Source organism: Podarcis gaigeae, assembly GCF_964106915.1.
Source record: "Podarcis gaigeae genome assembly, chromosome: 1".
NCBI lineage: Eukaryota > Metazoa > Chordata > Lepidosauria > Squamata > Lacertidae > Podarcis > Podarcis gaigeae.
This window is the reverse complement of record NC_139678.1, coordinates 126,027,954-126,045,198: the sequence shown is the minus strand read 5'-3', so window position 1 is coordinate 126,045,198 and position 17,245 is coordinate 126,027,954. Positions and strand designations below refer to the sequence as shown.

At 40.5% G+C, this 17,245-nt stretch overlaps 2 protein-coding genes across 11 annotated transcripts in view; both read right to left on the bottom strand.

The window, feature by feature from the left end:
- LOC310827745 (aldehyde oxidase-like) overlaps nt 1-6,603 on the bottom strand; it is a 56,742-nt gene extending 50,139 nt beyond the window's left edge. For both annotated transcript variants that reach the window (XR_014556487.1, XM_083704141.1), the window contains exons 1-4: nt 6,280-6,603; nt 4,396-4,453; nt 1,495-1,591; nt 567-675 (exon numbers count right to left, since the gene is read on the bottom strand). Coding sequence is in view for 1 of the 2 variants with exons in the window: in XM_083704141.1 (XP_083560267.1) it covers nt 567-675; nt 1,495-1,591; nt 4,396-4,453; nt 6,280-6,351 (336 nt within the window). In the remaining variant the exon portion in view is untranslated. The remainder of the gene's footprint in view (nt 1-566; nt 676-1,494; nt 1,592-4,395; nt 4,454-6,279) is intronic.
- A 2,399-nt stretch (nt 6,604-9,002) lies between these two features.
- Nucleotides 9,003-17,245, bottom strand: part of SGO2 (shugoshin 2) — a 105,191-nt gene continuing 96,948 nt past the window's right edge. For 5 of the 9 annotated variants that reach the window (XM_083706954.1, XM_083706955.1, XM_083706957.1 and 2 more), the window contains 4 exons: nt 16,363-16,577; nt 13,702-15,393; nt 11,236-11,386; nt 9,003-9,392 (listed from right to left, as the gene is read on the bottom strand). In XM_083706954.1, the coding sequence (XP_083563080.1) occupies nt 9,287-9,392; nt 11,236-11,386; nt 13,702-15,393; nt 16,363-16,577 (2,164 nt within the window). In that variant the 3' untranslated portion in view covers nt 9,003-9,286. The remainder of the gene's footprint in view (nt 9,393-11,235; nt 11,387-13,701; nt 15,394-16,362; nt 16,578-17,245) is intronic. The other 4 variants (XM_083706962.1, XM_083706961.1, XM_083706958.1 and 1 more) reach the window with 3 other exon arrangements.

The window sequence follows — 17,245 nt, the reverse complement described above, 5'->3', positions numbered from 1 at the left end:
ATTAAAGTGACTGATTAAACAAAATTAAGGTAAAATAAAACAAAAACATTTTTACCCATTTCTCGAAGGACAAAAAGTTCAGCCACAAGTTATTTTAAATTAGCAGAATGACCATGATGTATGTATGTGTGTGCACATGTGTGTACACATGCATGCACTCCCAGGGGAGACTTGTATATTGTGAGGATCTCTCATTGGTATGTTTGCCTTCATTGCAACATTGTAATAAAACACAATGTTTTCTTTTTCTTTGTGAATGAATGGCTGGAGCTTCTGTATGTTCCGCACAAGAGTAACCTGCAAAGCTGGATGTTTTTCTGGATTGGTGCCATGGCCTGATGTATTAAAATGTACTTAGCTATGACACAACTAGAGTGGCTGTAGCCATGTTCACATGTGCATGTGCTCTTATAGTCCGGATGCAGGCTTCAACTGCACCATACTCAGCCCTCCTCAACCATGTTCATGAATTGGACAGTTCCCAATAAATATTCAGAGCACTGCTGGTTGCTGAAATATACAAGGAGTAAATAAAAAATCTCCCACAAGTTACAGCATGCATTTACCTGAACTGGATGAATCCTAGTTTCTGTATTTCCAATTCCTTCTACAGTGATGACTGCACTGCCATGCAATGAACATATGGGAATCAAGCAGGCATTGGCTGAATAATGACTTGGATTGTAAAGGAGAATATGTTTAACATTTATTATAAGTATATTATTTGCCTCTATTATTTGTGTGCATTATAATTACAAATATATTTAAAATTAAACACTTAGGTTGGAACCTCCCCCATCGTTCTGCCCGGACACTGAGGTCCAGCTCCGAGGGCCTTCTGGCGGTTCCCTCAGCACGAGAGGCCAAGTTACAGGGTACCAGGCAGAGGGCCTTCTCAGTAGTGGCGCCTGCCCTGTGGAACACCCTCCCATCAGATGTCAAAGCGATAAACAACTACCTGACATTCAGAAGACATCTGAAGGCAGCCCTGTTCAGGGAAGTTTTTAATATGTGACATTTTAGTGTATTTTTCATCTTTGTTGGAAGCCGCCCAGAGTGGCTGGGGAAACCCAGCCAGATGGGCGGGGTACAAATAATAAATTGTTATTATTATTGCCTAAAATTGTCACTGCCTGTATTTATGCACTGAGCTACTGTAGCTCAATTGTTTCTGGGTTTGTTTGTTTTGTATTATACTTTTGTCACTTTCCCATAAACAGCCTCCAGCATAATACGAAAAAGTAGTATGTAAATATCACTGAAGCTGAAATTGACGATCACCTATATAGAGTCATGAGCATTCACTTTCCATTGACAATACTGGCCTGGACTGATGGGAGTTAGGAGCCCAATGACACCTGGAGGGCTACAGGTTTCAAGTCCCTGACATGGAGATCATGGCACAGCTATAAACATACTTAACCAACAATATCCCTCATCCGAGGAAGACAGTTGCAATGTGCAGTTTACCAGCCTCTTGGCTCAAAAGGATACACAATCTTCTTAGTGACAGGCTCATATCTTGAGATCATCACAGTGCATGCACCACATCCGCCTCCACCACAGCCATACTTGGTACCTGTAAGACGGACTGAAAAAGCTGCAGTTAAGGAGGAAATGTTTCGTGCTGGAACACAACTACACATATTTTCTGTCTGCTTTAACCTGGAACACCATTGCTCCTGGGACAAACTTGTCTTACCCCATCTACATATAACAAGACATGGACAGGGACCCACTGATCCTCCAGATGTTCTTGGACTACACAACACTCATCAGCCCTGAACACTGGCCATGCTGGCTGGTTCTGATGTGACTTGTAGTCCACCAACATCCTGAGGGTCACAGTTTCCCCATCCTTGTCCTATGGCAATACACATTAAAAGGTACAAGCATATTATCTGGGAGCCCTTATGGCTATGAAGGGAGGTTGCTTGAAAAAAATGGGGGCAATAGCCAGTTAACTATCCAAAGTTGGGATGTGGGACTCAGTAGGATTGTAGTCAGCAGCGAGGGATCTTAGTGTTCTCTATTTTCCCACTACTAGAGCAGAATAAATAACACAATAAAAGTAATTATAAATTTCATTTGTGCGACTGCATAATTTAGCTTTCTTTGGAGCAGAAATTCTGCCTTGAAGCAGAATTTTAAAAATCCAGATTACATACATCCCACCCATAGATTATTTCAAGATTAGAAGCCTGAGGGCACACTCTCAGATTGCAATACTGACCTTTACTAGGCCTAAACAGGGCACGATATCTGTTTTAGGTTGGTTGATTGCACTTTTATTTCACCATTCCTCCCAGAAGCTCAGGGTGTCATATGACCCAGTCCTAATGCTATTCTCGTAACAAACTTGCCACATAGGCTAGGTTGAGAGATGATGACCAGTCCAAAGAAACCCACTGAGATTCATTAGTTACTTTTGTGACAAGCAGAAGTTTGTGTTTTCCAAACTAAGGATGTAATATCATGCACTTACTTGGAAGTAAGTGTCACTGAACTAAGAAAAACTTACAGCAGAGTAAGCACGCATTTCATTGGACTGCAAGGTTTTCAAACTGTATTAGAGATGGGGACCATCACTCCTGAAAACAATAATAAATTATTATTATTATTATATGTAATGCTGTACTGTTTTTAACACTGATTGGGAGCCGCCCAGAGTGGATGGGGAAACTCAGCCAGATGGGCGGGGTATAAATAATAAATTATTATTATTATTATTATTATTGTTTCCAAAGTGATGATTCAATGGATTCCTCCCTCAAGTTTATTCTAGGAAAGTCAGTGCTAAAGAGTTAAATGAGGTACAATTAAAATAATAGAAGTGCAGAAGTTGATTTGTTGCAGGAAAGATTATCGGTAGGCTACAAACTAATGAGCACTGCAGAACAAAAAGAAGCAATTCCATTTTCATAACAGAGGCTTATATGTTGTTTGAAATCATTAATCCAAGCATAAAATCCAAGCATATCATCAGGCTTAAGAAAATGACCAGCAGTCCAAAATGGGTGCAACCTCTCCAGCACTAAAAACAAAAGGAAAGTTTATGTTAAATAACACTGGCCTTCCTAGTATAAACCATGCATAATTTGAAGACATCTAAATTAATTTGAAGTGACTGAGCAATGTTATAACATGGAAATTTTCACCTTTATATAACTGACAAAAATTCTGAAGGCACTTTAAATTACTACTTCTTTTCAAGATGCACATTGCTCAGTGCTTCATGTTCTTGACTTTTGATATAGAAAGGACTTAATGTAATACATAAAGCATCCTCCCTCCATTTCCTTTCTATGTTTATCGTGTGGTTCACAGGCTGGTCACAGACTAGCCACAAAACTTTACAGTCAGTCAGTACAAAACCGCATAAATTTAATGCCACATCAACTGAATTAAGCCAAAGAACTGGGATACAAAATTATCTAAATGCATGTACAGTAATCTTCCATTATTCTTTCAAGCTGCCAAATGCTAGACCCTCGGAAAACTGAATTAACCCTCATTTTCTCCCCCTCCCCTTCTAATATGGTACTACAAAATATACAGGCAGATGAAGTTGACAGTGTCCAAATGAAGCTAGTTCCAGTAGCCCTGTGCAGCCAATGCAATAGTCCTAGGTGAATATGTTTTGCTCACTTGTCTCATGCCTTCAAGACATGGCCTTTGTGTTTACAGCTGTGTGCACAAGGCGCTCAGAGTTCCAGATCATGTCTCCATGTTCTGACTGTAGGCACAGAGGATGGCGTGTTACTTGGCACGTGATGTGGGGAAGCAAAATTACTTGGTATAGTGCCGTTCCCTTCACAAGCATTGGAACATGTGACTAGAGCTCCTGTGTTGGTTAGACTCTCTAACCACTAGAATGCCTTTTAAATGTGAACATTCAACAACACAAATATTAGGAAAGCAAATATGCAGACTCCTTTCCCTGAGCCCGCATTTTGGTTTTAAAAAAGGAAGCACTGGGAGGCTTAATGACATATTTGTTTGGTGTGTGTGAAGAAGTGCAAGGAGAAGGAGAAGAAGAAGAGGAGGAGGAGGAGGAGGAGGAGGAGGAGGAGTTTGGATTTGATATCCCGCCTTTCACTCCCCTTCAGGAGTCTCAAAGCAGCTAACATTATCCTTTCTCTTCCTCCCCCATAACAAACACTCTGTGAGGTGAGTGGGGCTGAGAGATTTCAGAGAAGTGTGACTGGCCCAAGGTCACCCAGCAGCTGCATGTGGAGGAGCGGAGACGCGAACCCAGTTCCCCAGATTACGAGACTACCGCTCTTAACCACTACACCACACTGGCGAGAGAGTGAGAAAGAACAGGAGATGAGTGAAAAACGTGGTAGAAACAGTTGACTTGATTCTGGGCTGCCACAAGCAGAAGAAGGATACGTATCTTCCGTAGATAAGGCAGCAATGTCTGCTCAGGGTCGGCATTCTTCTCCACTATCTGCAGAGGGGGGTGAAAACCAGATAGTCATACCCACAGCACACATTTAAAGCACTCCTGTACCACATTTAATAGTCGTGGCTACCCCCAAAGAATCCTGGGAACTGTAGTTTAGTTAAGGCTTCTGGGAAATGTAGGTATAGGTAAGCTCAGGTCTGGACCAAGGTTGGAGGACCTATGGCGCTCCTGATGTTGCTGAACTACAACTCCCATAAGTCCCAAGAAGCACCATCAATGGGTCAGGGATTATGTGAATCGTAGTTCAGTGTCAAAGGTTCCCTGACACAGGGGATAGGTTTTTTGTTTTTGTTTCATTTTCCATAAAAAGGTAAAGGGACCCCTGACCATTAGGTTCAGTCGCGGCCAACTCTGGGGCTGCGGCGCTCATCTCGCTTTATTGGCCAAGGGGGCCGGCGTACAGCTTCCGGGTCATGTGGCCAGCATGACTAAGCCGCTTCTGGTGAACCAGAGCAGCGCACGGAAATGCCGTTTACCTTCCCGCCGGAGCGGTACCTATTTATCTACTTGCACTTTTACATGCTTTCAAACTGCTAGGTGGGCAGGAGCTGGGACAGAGCAAAGAGAGCTCACCCCGTCATGGGGATTCGCCGACCTTCTGATCAGCAAGTCCTAGGCTCTGTGGTTTAACCCACAGCACCACCCACATCCCTTTTTTTCCATAGTGGGTAGCTAAACTGCTTTTTTATTTTTTGTAAAGGAAATCAGATGAGTAGTGATGGCTTGAGAGAACAGCATTGGCAGTGAGGAAATGCTTTTAAAAATCAAGATCGAAAGGCAGTGCTTTTAAAATTAAAACCAGCAAACTAGTCCACACTGTGGTAGTATGTTGCAGAAGTGTATAGAAGGGCCTTTTAAAAAATGAAATTAAAATGACAAAGTTGATAAAATGGAAGGAAGATATAGAGGTGAAACTAATATCAACGAGCACTATCCAAGAATGCTCTTGAAACTTAAGAGCTGCTGGATCACACCAATGGCCCATCTAGGTCACAGGGGCTGACCAGATGCCCGTAGGAAGCCTATAATCTGAACAAGAGAACAACAGCACTCTCCCCTCCCAAGAGTCCAAAAATCTGGGATTTAGTCCAAAAATCTGGGATTCCGAGGCAGCGGAGGTGTAACATTTATTTATTTATTGCACGCCTATCAGCCAGTATGTTAAAAGTCTCCGTATGTTAAAAAAAATCTAAATGCCCTTGTTTGTTTCCAGTTAGTAAATATGCACATCCTTGGCACTGTGAGTTTATTGTGTTGGAGAACAGGGGAGGGAGGTGAATTTCCTGCAATATTCCAACACTCGAAAGGATATTTGTACAGTATAGTTATACCCTACACATTATAGTCTGGCATATTTTAAATAGGATTAACTGCCGAGAGTTTTGACTTGCTTTTCTTGATATCAACGAGACTCTTAAGGCTGCAATTGTCTGGACACTTGCTTAGCAGTTAACTCCTACCGTAGCCAGAGGAATTCACTTCTGAGCAAAGGTGTCTAGTTTCAACCTGCAAAGCACGTGAAATGCATACCTTCCGGGCTTTTTTACCGTAATTTGCCGCTGTGTTTTTTCCTAGGGCCGCAGGCAGGGAAGCAATTCTGCCGTTTGAGTTAATACACAGAATGCAAACGTCTTGTTAGACGAGGGGTAAAGGGGTTCTATCTACTATACTGGGACCCTCTGATCGGAAGCAGAGGGCAGTACAGTACAGGCAGTTTCCTTTTGCTACACTTCAAGCTGCACTGTCAGAGCAGGAAATACCCCCAAGCAGCTGTTCCTGCGTCCTCGGGAAGCTCGATTCCCACTTACCCTTTTGCCGTTCACGTAGAAAATCAGATCGTCCGAAGCCCTTTCTGCTCGTTCTGTTGCTGGGGCAGACATCGCAGCACAGAGGGATAGCAACTGAGCGAGGAAACAGGAGCAGCAGGTCGTGAAGGAGAGTAAGGACTGATCGTGAATTCAACATGAAACATGAGTGCGAGGCGTGGCTTTGAGGCTTCAGCCCTAGCCTCCTCCTTCCGCCTTAGAGGAGGGCGTGTAGGACATTTTTCTCTTGCAGAGGAAAAGTTTTTTGGTCGCCGCTTAGCCATAGCATCCCCGATCTTCCAGTTATCCCGGTGCAGAACACTTCGTTTCGGAAGAAAAAGCTCAATTTCCTGTAATTTAATTCCTAACAACCCTTCTCTTTAACTCTGGATGTGGGACGACAACGCCTTTGCCTTTTCACAGTAACGAGGGGAAAGCACTGGATAAACGCATGCTTCGTGGCACTTCCTTGCTAATTAGTTGCATGCCCCAATCCTCCTCCAAATTACAGCCTGATAAATTCAGCCATCCAAGAAGCCTCATGCAATTCTATCTGGGATATGATATTCTTAATATCTGTCTTCAAGACAGTGGGTGATATTCAACTTTAGTCATCCTACAGTAGACCCAATGAAACCCACAGCCTTAAATTATATTAACTGAAGGCCAACCCACGCTAAGTTTTTTAAAACCAGTATGATCACGAGCAACACATGTGATGATACTCACTCCCAGGTGTGATATGGCTGACCCCTTAATTCTACGATTTCTCGGACTAGTTTATGCTGATTTATTGGTTATTGTGTTTTGCTATCATCCCTTCGTCACATGTGCTCTGCTCCTCTTAACATGCCTTCTCTGTGTTTCTCAGCCACTTTCACACACATCTCTTCCCTACTCCACCCAGGACTGTATATTTCTCTGGACAAATTAAGATGGTGCATGGATGGGTATCCCCAGCTATGTGGTTTCCAGTGTGTCCAATTGCCCTGCCATCAAAGTTTTTTGTTTTCTAAAATGAGTTTAACAGGACAGGAGATCTAGGGTCTGGCAGAAAAGGCTCAGGGCTCAGGCCCCCAGGCTACCTAGAAACAACATTCCTGCCATACAGCCATTCATTTCTATGTGTATATTCATGTTGGGCACTGGCTCAATCACTGCAGGCCACAGCTTTTCCCATGGCAAAAAGCTCACTGGGAGCGTTCCTGGGTTGGGAGAAATTAAAAGCAAAGCTTTCTCAGAAAACAAGTGTGTTATGAACACCTATTGCATAGTGCCTGAAACATCAGTATGATAAGCACTACATTTTCCTCCTGATCCCCATGTTATTTTGAGACACTTAAGGCACACTTTTTGGCCTTCTTATTCCTCTGTTGTTGTTGTTGTTGTTTTTTGTGGCACTGTGGTCTAAACCACTGAGCCTCTTGGGCTTGCTGATCAGAAGGTTGGCGGTTTGAATCCTCGCGACGGGGTGAGCTCCCGTTGCTCGGTCCCAGCTCCTGCCAACCTAGCAGTTCAAAAGCACGCCAAAAAGTGCAAGCAGATAAATAGATACCGCTTCGGCGGGAAGGTAAACGGCGTTTCCATGCGCTGCTCTGGTTCGCCAGAAGCGGCTTAGTCATGCTGACCACATGACCTGGAAAAACTGTCTGCGGACAAACGCCGTCTCCCTCAGCCTGTAAAGCGAGATGAGTGCTGCAATCCCAGAGTTGTCTGCGACTGGACTTAACTGTCAGTGGTCCTTTACCTTCACCTAGTGGCACCTGCTATTATGTAGGGGACAGGAATACAGGATTATTTATACTTCATGATGATGATGATGATGATGATTTTATTATTTATACCGTTGTTGTTGTTGTTATGGTACATGGGGATAGCCCTTAAGATAATGTTTCAAATGAATTGGAAGCACAGCGAATCACAGGAGTGATTAGAAAACAGGGTTAATTAAATGTAAAGACAAAATTAGAGAATATGAAATTGACCACCCTGGCTCCTCCATTATTGTCACATTTTATTTATACACTTTTCGGTGGCTAAGTATTTCTCCAGGTAGAAGGTTCTCTGAGTATTTTCTCATTGTCATGGAAGGTGGACATATTTTGTGAGAAGCCAAAAGTGTTCTTGCTAGTTGTGCCATATCCAAATATTGTTAATGCTAGGGGAAACGTTGAATGGATATAAAATGTACATTGCTGTCAATGTAGGTTTCACATTTCTTGAAAAAGGAACATTTAAACCTTGCATAAACAGCTCAGTCTTGCATATGCACAGAAATAGGCTTGGGTTCCCAGTCTATACAAAGTATCCTCTGCCTGCTTGATTTGGCATCAGGAGCTGATTCTACTTCCTGCAGTAGTGCTTTTGTGCAAAGGAAAATTCATGAGGAACACTCACCTCATGGTGCAGTCACAAGGCTTTTGTACAATAAAGAGAGAGCAGACAGATGGTAAGAAGGGGAGGACAAAATCCATTTAGGAAGAGATCCCAAACACCTATCAAAATCATATCAATGCAGGGAACTGTATTCTAGACCAACCTTCCTTATCTTGTATAAGAACCCTGTCCTCACTTGTCATTTGGTCACCCCATGTTTTTATATAGGCCTCTACATACAAGACACAACAGCTGTAACTCAGAATTGGTTCAGGCTGTGAGAAAGACTACTTTCCCAAGTAAAATGGAAAACTTCTGTTATCCTCTGAAATAATTATATTCACTTTACATTATGTGCAAAACTTGGAAACTTTAATTCAACAGTTTTAAAGTAGAATATGCTACGCAAAAGATGCTACGAAATGCTTAAACTTACATAAACTATCAACACTAAAGTTTTGTCTGTGTAGATATACTTTTGCTCACCTCGTTCATTCTGATTAAAAAGAGAGTGGAAGAAAGCAATCTAGTTCAAATAAAAATGGAGTCAGTGGAATTTAGTAAAGAAGAAATAATAAAATTTGTTTAAAAAGTAGATACAACATACTGGTAGGCACTTTTCTGTATATCCTCTTTAGAGTAATCTTGATTTACTTTTAAAGCTTTGTTTATTTCTGACTTTGAAGACTGGAGCATTAAGAAACTCTGTATCTGTGAATTTATCTCCTCTCCTCAATTTGCTGAAAGGCAAAAATAATTAAATCACTAGTGGCACTGAGAATATAACTGGTGAGCTTTTTTTTTTACTTAGTGTAATAATTTGTACAGAATAGCTGTCAGGGACTCAAGAGCGGGAGCACAGGGAAGGGAGGAGATGGAGAGCGAGGGGGAGCAATCCGAGGGCAGCGTAGGAGAAGATGACAGTAGCCCGAGAGATTCCATGAGCCTCTCCAGCGAATCGGAAGATTCACAGAAGGGGGCGCCGGTGGCCAGGGCAAGGGGGGCCCAAGGGGGACAATCCAGAAACAAGGGGCCAGTGGGGACTCCCAGAGCAGCAGTTGGAGATCAGGACCAGCTTCCCCACCAGAGCGTAGTGGGGGGGAGGAGTCCCAGCGTATTCACCACCAGGGAGAGAAGATGAGTCAGGATTGACCACGCCTACATCGGAGAGTCAGGCAACGGAGGGGAGGTCACGTCCAGCCAGCTTCCAGAAGGAAGGAAGCAGTGATAGAAGCAGTGTAACGGTCAGGAGGAGGATCACGGGGTTGGCGCGAGAGCCAAGTTCAAATGTACAGGAGCGCGGGCGGGACAGCAGAGAACGAGGATTGGGAACCAGGTCCTAAAGCCCGCAGGAGGCAGGGGGAGGAGTCAGGCGACTCAGCGTCAGAAGAGTCCAGAATGGTGAATGCCCCAGCGGGCAGGAGGACCCAGAGGAGGAGAGAGGAGAGGAAGAGGCTAGGATCTTAAACTGGTGTCAGAGGGGAGGAGATTCAGACGGAGCTTCGCCGGTCTAGGGTTTAAGACGTAGAGCTGCGCGCTGCGGCTTTGAAATGGAAACTGAACTTCAATAAAGACTTTTGTACATAACGACAGCCTGACGTTAGTCCTCTGTGAGCTGGGACCTAGGGGCAGCTCTGACAATAGCCATTCCTCCAATTAAGACACTTTGGCTGCAATCCTAACTCTACTTACCTGGGAGTAAAAAAACCCATCCCCACCCGCTTTAAAGCCCTAAAAATACATAAGTAAATTCCTTGTATTTTGTAATAAGCTGCAGTTGATTGAGAGATGCTAGTTTTGAACTTTTTCTCTAATGGGGTACTTGAAATTATGTGATATAGTCACTATACTAGATTAGCTTAGATTAACACAAGAAGCTCCTCAAAAATCTGTGTATATTTAGAAAAGTCATAGCAGCTGTGTGATTCCAGAAAGGTGTACTAATTGTGCTCATGCTCCACTTGCAAAATGTCAGCACCCATGTTTCTTTTTATGAGGCAATGAAATGACTAATACAGATCCATCTCCTTCATGTCTACTCAAAAATATGGGTTTAATGGGACTTAGGTGGAATCACACACATAAAAAATGCTGTGAAAATGCTTTTTAAAAAATGTTTTGAAAAATACCTTGAATTTGGCATAGCTCACTGTTGCCATCTAGTGTCCCATTCGTATATTCCACTTTACAACATATTTAAAACATTATTTATTTGCAGTTGTATAGCTGAGTCCCAAGTCCTAGGAGTGTGAGGATAGGATTGCACTATTAGACTAGTTTGAGTAAGAGTTGCAGCTTTGTCTCTCTGTGTATGTGTTATTCCTTAAAATCAAACCTACATTTTAGGTATTATTAGTCCCAACTGTCATGATTATGGAAGTTGTTTCAATAAACTCTCACAAAGTAATTATTCTACTCTCCTAAAATGTTTCTGGGTCACTTTTGGCATTCTTTCTTGTACAACTGTATGTTTCCATAAAAAATGTGCTTGATAAATGCCAATTGCAGAATAAGGTGTCAAGCATACTTTGAAAAATATTTAAATATAACAAAACAAAAAGAAACGATCTGTCAAAAACTAACCTGTTGATTTTGGGTTCTTTGTAGCAAACTGTAGCTCTCCTGCGTCTAACAGGTGATGTGGAATTTTCTTCTAAGTCTTTATTGGGTTTTGAAAGGGAAGGTGCTTTGATATTTGTCAGTTCTTGAAGAGGCTTACGCCCTGAAATTACAGCTATTATTGAATCACTAATTGCAAAAATATCTGGAATGTTAATAAACTTGAAAAAAAAAATTAAATATATATTTTTGGAGACACAGTGGTGTGGTTGATTGCATGCCAAACTTAAATTGGGGAGACTTGAGTTCAGATTTTGTTCAACCATGATACTTGGTGGCTTTGGGACAGTCACCCTCTCTAAAACTAACTTATCTCACAGAATTGTTGTGAGGATAAAATATTGGTGGGCAACATAGCTCTTTCTGGAAGACCAGTAGGATGAAACTGTAATTAATTAATCAAACACAAGTTAAGGCATGGTATTTGAAATGAACTTTGTGATTTGTAAAAAGTAGATGCTGTAATATTCCCAGTTTTAGCAACTGAAACATAGCTGAAGTGAGAACTCTTAATGTTATTTCCTCACCTACTGCATCAGGCAATACAACTGGTAGCATAGAAGTACAATGTTTCATTACAAGGAGGGCAAACTTTATATAGCGTGTGAAGGGATGTTGCAGTTACAGATAGGTAGCCGTGTTGGTCTGCCATAGTCAAAACAAAATAAAAAAATTCCTTCCAGTAGCACCTTAAAGACCAACTAAGTTAGTTCTTGGTATGAGCTTTCGTGTGCATGCACACTTCTTCAGATACACACAGATACACACAGTGTATCTGAAGAAGTGTGCATGCACACGAAAGCTCATACCAAGAACTAACTTAGTTGGTCTTTAAGGTGCTACTGGAAGGAATTTTTTTATAAGGGATGTTGCATTTGTGAACACGGAGGGACACATACTTGTGAGCTGCAATCAATCACATAACTGTTGTGCATGTTCACCATATTTAACCACAGTGTCTCCCTTTAATTATTATTACTGTTTATCAGTCAACTGGATAGCTCAGTTGGTTACAGCATGGTGCTGATAACACCAAGGTTACAGGTTTGATCCCTGTATGGGATAGCTGCATATTCCTGCATTGTAGGGGGTTTGACAAGATGATCCTCAGGGTCTCTTCCAACTCTACAATTCTATGATTAATTTTTTGCCACAGCAACTTAAAACGACTTACAATATTTTAAGCAAGCCCCGTATACATACATTCAAACCAACACTTTCTTTTTTAAAAAAAAAAACCCTGTACACTAAAACATCCCATCCATGAATTAAAAAAAGCCATAGATGATTAAAAACAAAATATTTTGCCTGGTCTAAATACATGTAAAAATTGGCAAGCTTCCCTAGGGAGAGCATTGTACAAGTGGGGAGCCACCACTGAAAAGGCCTGTTCTTGTGTTGCTACCCTCCAGACCTCTCATGGTAGTGGGCATACAAAGAAGGGCCTCAGATGACAGGTGCAAGGTCTGGGTCAGTTCTTAAGGGGAGAGGTGGTCCTTGAGGTATTAGGGTCCTGATATGTGTAAGACTTTATAGGTCAAAACCAGCACTTTAAATTGGGCCTGGAAACTAACCAGTATCCAGTGAAATCAGACAAGGATTGGTGTTACGTGCCGAAACCGTCTTGCTCCAGTGAGCAACCTGGCCATTGAATCAGCTGAAGTTTCAAAATCATCTTCAAAGGCAGTCCCACGTATAACCTATTGCAGTAATCTAAGCTAGAGGTTACTAGAGCATAGACAACAGAATTTAGGCTATCCTTCTCCATATAGTGGTGTAACTGGGCCACCTATTGAAGCTGATGGAAGGCACTCAATGCTACTGAGGCCACTTGAGCTTCAAAGAACAGCAATGGATGCAGAAGTACCCCCAACCTACATATCTTCTCCTTCAGAGGAAGTGTAACCCCAAAAAGAGCAGTCAGCTTTCTGTTACCAGGTCTAGGGAACCACCCATTAACAAGTTTATTGTATGGCATAAATGTGCATGGACTATTATAGCTCACTTTATCGGATATATGAAGTGGGCTAGAAGGCCATGAATATGAGGCAACAATCATTAGATTTTTAAATATAGCTCAAAAGTTTTTGCATACCCCTGTAGGATACCACTGTTGGGCATATAAGCATCACTTCATACCAGAAAAGCGGTTAGTGCTACATGCACTTCCAGATACTAACCAGAGCATAGTACATGATTCCTAATCACCCAGAGCTCACTACCTGATCCATAATGGCTATGGTCCAGGCCTATTCAATTGCATATATTCTAGTTTTTTCGTACAGGGATGTATATCGGAAGAATTCAAATCAAGTATTATTAAAATCAGAATACCCACCCAATTAAATTGGGGAATGGGGGCAGAAATTGACAGAGTCAGACTAATACCTAGAGTGCGTTTCCTAATATCCAAAGTAAAGCTACACATACCAAAGTTTGATACTGGTCGTTTGCTGCAAGACTCTTCACAAATTGTGTTCACATTCTCTGTGGAAGCATAGTAATTTTCTTCTTGGTAAATTCTTGAGAATTGCAATATTTCAGGTTTTTTCAGAACTGGAATGTTTTTTGGAATTTTATGGAACTCAGTAGCTATTTCAGTATTGTTAGAAATTACTTTCTCTACACTTTTACCTTGATCACATGAACAAACACTATAGGTCTTCTTGCTTGGGTTTGGTGTAGAATCTACCCTTTCTTCGGATGTTTCAACACAACATTCAGCTGCTTTCTTTAGGTAACGTGAAATTGTAACATGCTGAACGTTGGAATTTCTCTGAATGTTTTCATTTCCTTCATGTATATTCTCAGTATACACATTTTCATCATGTAATTTTTGTTTCACAGAAGTTTTTTTCTGAGAGTTTGGGTATATAATGTATGTCTTCCTACCAGCTTTTGCAAAAATTCTTCTTTTATCACCATGTGAAAACTCTTCATTAATTTGATCTGTTTTAGGAATACCTAAAGCATGAGCAGATCTCTCTTCTGTTGTTCCGAAATTGGAAGACACCTCTCTCTTATTAAAGCCACTTTTTATATCAGTCTTTTCATCTTGTATAGTCTGGTTATTAGAATTGCATACTTTTGATCTAGGCCCTTTCAAATACTGCCCATTTTCCATTTCACTGTAATGTGATTTTTTTATTTTGGAAACAACAGGATAGGACTCATTTATGTCTAAATCCTGTATTGAAACCACACAGCTTTGTACTGGTGGCAAGCTTTCAATAGAATAACCTTCTAATGGTACTTTACCGCTAGGTACGTTAAAATCATGTTCTGGGACCTGGCTGTCTGAATTCTGAGCTGTTTTGAAAATTGTATCTTTTATTTTTTCTTTTTCTAAAACATGAGTTGTTTGCTGTAAGTCTACAAGTCTTAGGGGATGCACCTGTCTGTCATTCTTGTTACTGTTCTTGAAATCTTCTCCAAGTTTATTGGTGTTCTTCAGTTTCATTATCTCATCATTTCTCATTTGAAACAATCCTTTTTCTGGTGGTAGAACATTTTTAGATTCAACAATATCAATATCTTTAACTTTTCCATTACTAGGAACTTTCTTGTTACATTTGTTAGGTTTAATGTTATATTTATCCTCAATCTGTTTTTCTGTACTTTTAGTTTTCACTTTTCTCAAAGTTGCTGAAATTTTATCAGTTTTTACTATTTTAGCGTTCTCAACCTTGGCTTTTGATTTAATTAAGAGTATCTCACCTAGTTCACTAGCAGTCAATTCCATGTCAGCATCATATACAGTTTCTTCTGGCTTTTTACCATTTATAAAACATAGTTTATCGATGTGATCAGACTCCTTTCTAGGTTGAGATGATTTAGTGCATGAAACATCTTTTGGGGCCATCTGACCAATAGTGTGGACTTTGTCGGTGTCACAATGCAATATGCTATTTTGCTCTGTTTTACTCTCAAAATTGTTTATAGTAGATTGAATATTCGATGTGCAGGACAGTCCTCGTTTCTTCCGTTCAGTCACATATCTTTGGATTAGAAAAGGACTATTGTGTGCTTTTGATTGTCCTTCATATTTTTCTACAGAAGATGTATTATCCAGATTCAGTTTAAAGGTCCTACTAGACATCCGATCCATACATGATGGATTTTCTGCAAACAAAGCAAAACCAGGTTCATTTACATTGCATAAACAGGAAAGGGTTTTTTTCCATTTGGAACATGCTTTATTTTAATCTTCAAAAACAATTTCAGCTTGCCAGATGGAACATTCTCCCCTTGCCTACACCTGTGCTGTTCTGATGGATCTCCAGACACCCAAGAGCCATTTGGGGAGAAGCATGTAGGGGGCACGCAAGGAGAAGGGAAAGCAGGGCTTCAGCTGACAGGATTCATCAGGGAAATCCCACCCATTATTAGTAACAATTTATATATCAACAACATGCATCTGTTTAACTGAAACTGTTAACAGTGTTTTTATAAATATCAGATGGGAGACCTGAACAAACCTAGTGATACTGGAGCTATTTTATTCAAATTGGTCTGTAACCTACTATAGTGTTTTAAATAGCTTTCATAAAAGCATCTTATGTGCCTAATTTTTTAAAATATAATGAAAAAACATTTGGAATAACATGCATTTCTGTGTTGGTGTGTCCCAACATAAATGTTCATTTATTTTCTAAGACTCGAACGAGACATGAATCATATATCTAGCTCTATTGTCCCTGATTTTATAAACATAGATTGCCAGCATGAAACATGTCCCCCCCCCCCCCAGCAATCTGAATCAAGACGCAGGCATGGAGTGGGAAGTAAGGGGCTTTAGTCCTTTATCCTCTTCTGCGGACCTGATGCAATGTGCACTGGGGTGAAATTCCTCCAGTGGGTGTATTTTTCCTTTACAAATTGCATGTATTAGAGATCCAATATAGACAAGAACTACAATGAAGGGAAAGGGCTGAAGACATCTACCCACCATGCCGGGGTCACAATCCAAACCTCTCCTGCTGACAATTTATATTTTAAAAGTCCTATATTGAGACTCTTGCTTTCTGCAACATTTGGTAGGGAGAAAGGACCCTATAAAATGAAGTGAATGCAATAAAATATGCTGTATACCTTTTGTAAATTTATTTGCGATAATTACTGTTTCTATTTTATTTGTTTCACTTGATTTTAATATGTTTTTTTCAGACACAAATAATTCTGCATTGATTTGATCTGCTGCAGTTTCCTTTGATGTAACAAGATCATCAGGTACACAGACTGATATGTTATTTTGCTGATTTCCATCATGTTCTTCAGTCTGAGTGCTCACATGTTGCCTGATAGTTCTGAAAGAACAATTTATTATGAAAGAGTTAATAAAATGGGATTCACTTCAGCATTTAACTCATAAGTAAACTTCACTTTGTTCAGTGGGACACTACCAGATAACAATGCACAGATTTGTAATCTAATAATGAATCACATTCTGTGTTATAAAAACCAAAAAAATAAGTAGGAAACAAGATCTAGTGTAAAACAGAAGTGTATGAGATTACATCTAAGGAGAAAAACTGCTAGCAAATGTACTACTGTAAACTACCTTAACCTAAGGTATAAATTGCTATTCCTAATAGCCTGCAAACAATAATTACCATGTATAGGTATAAATTATGTTTTTGTTGGCAAAATACACAAATGTCAGTTCATAAAAGATCAGAGTCTTTGTCATGTATTTTTCCAGGAAAGACTATAATCCTGCATGTATACTAGTTAAATCCTGTTAACCTCAGCAGGATTAGCTATGCAATCCTATACAGTAGATGTCTACTCAAAAGTAAATCCTGCTGACATTAATGGACTTTACTTCTGGGTGTGAGTATAGAGTTGCACCCTCAAGCAGTCAAACTGTACATATGATTGCAGCCTAAAACACAGTTTATTCATGACACTATGAATGAATTGTGTTTAATTATACTGTATCTAGTTCTTTTTATTTATAAGTACAAAAACTAAA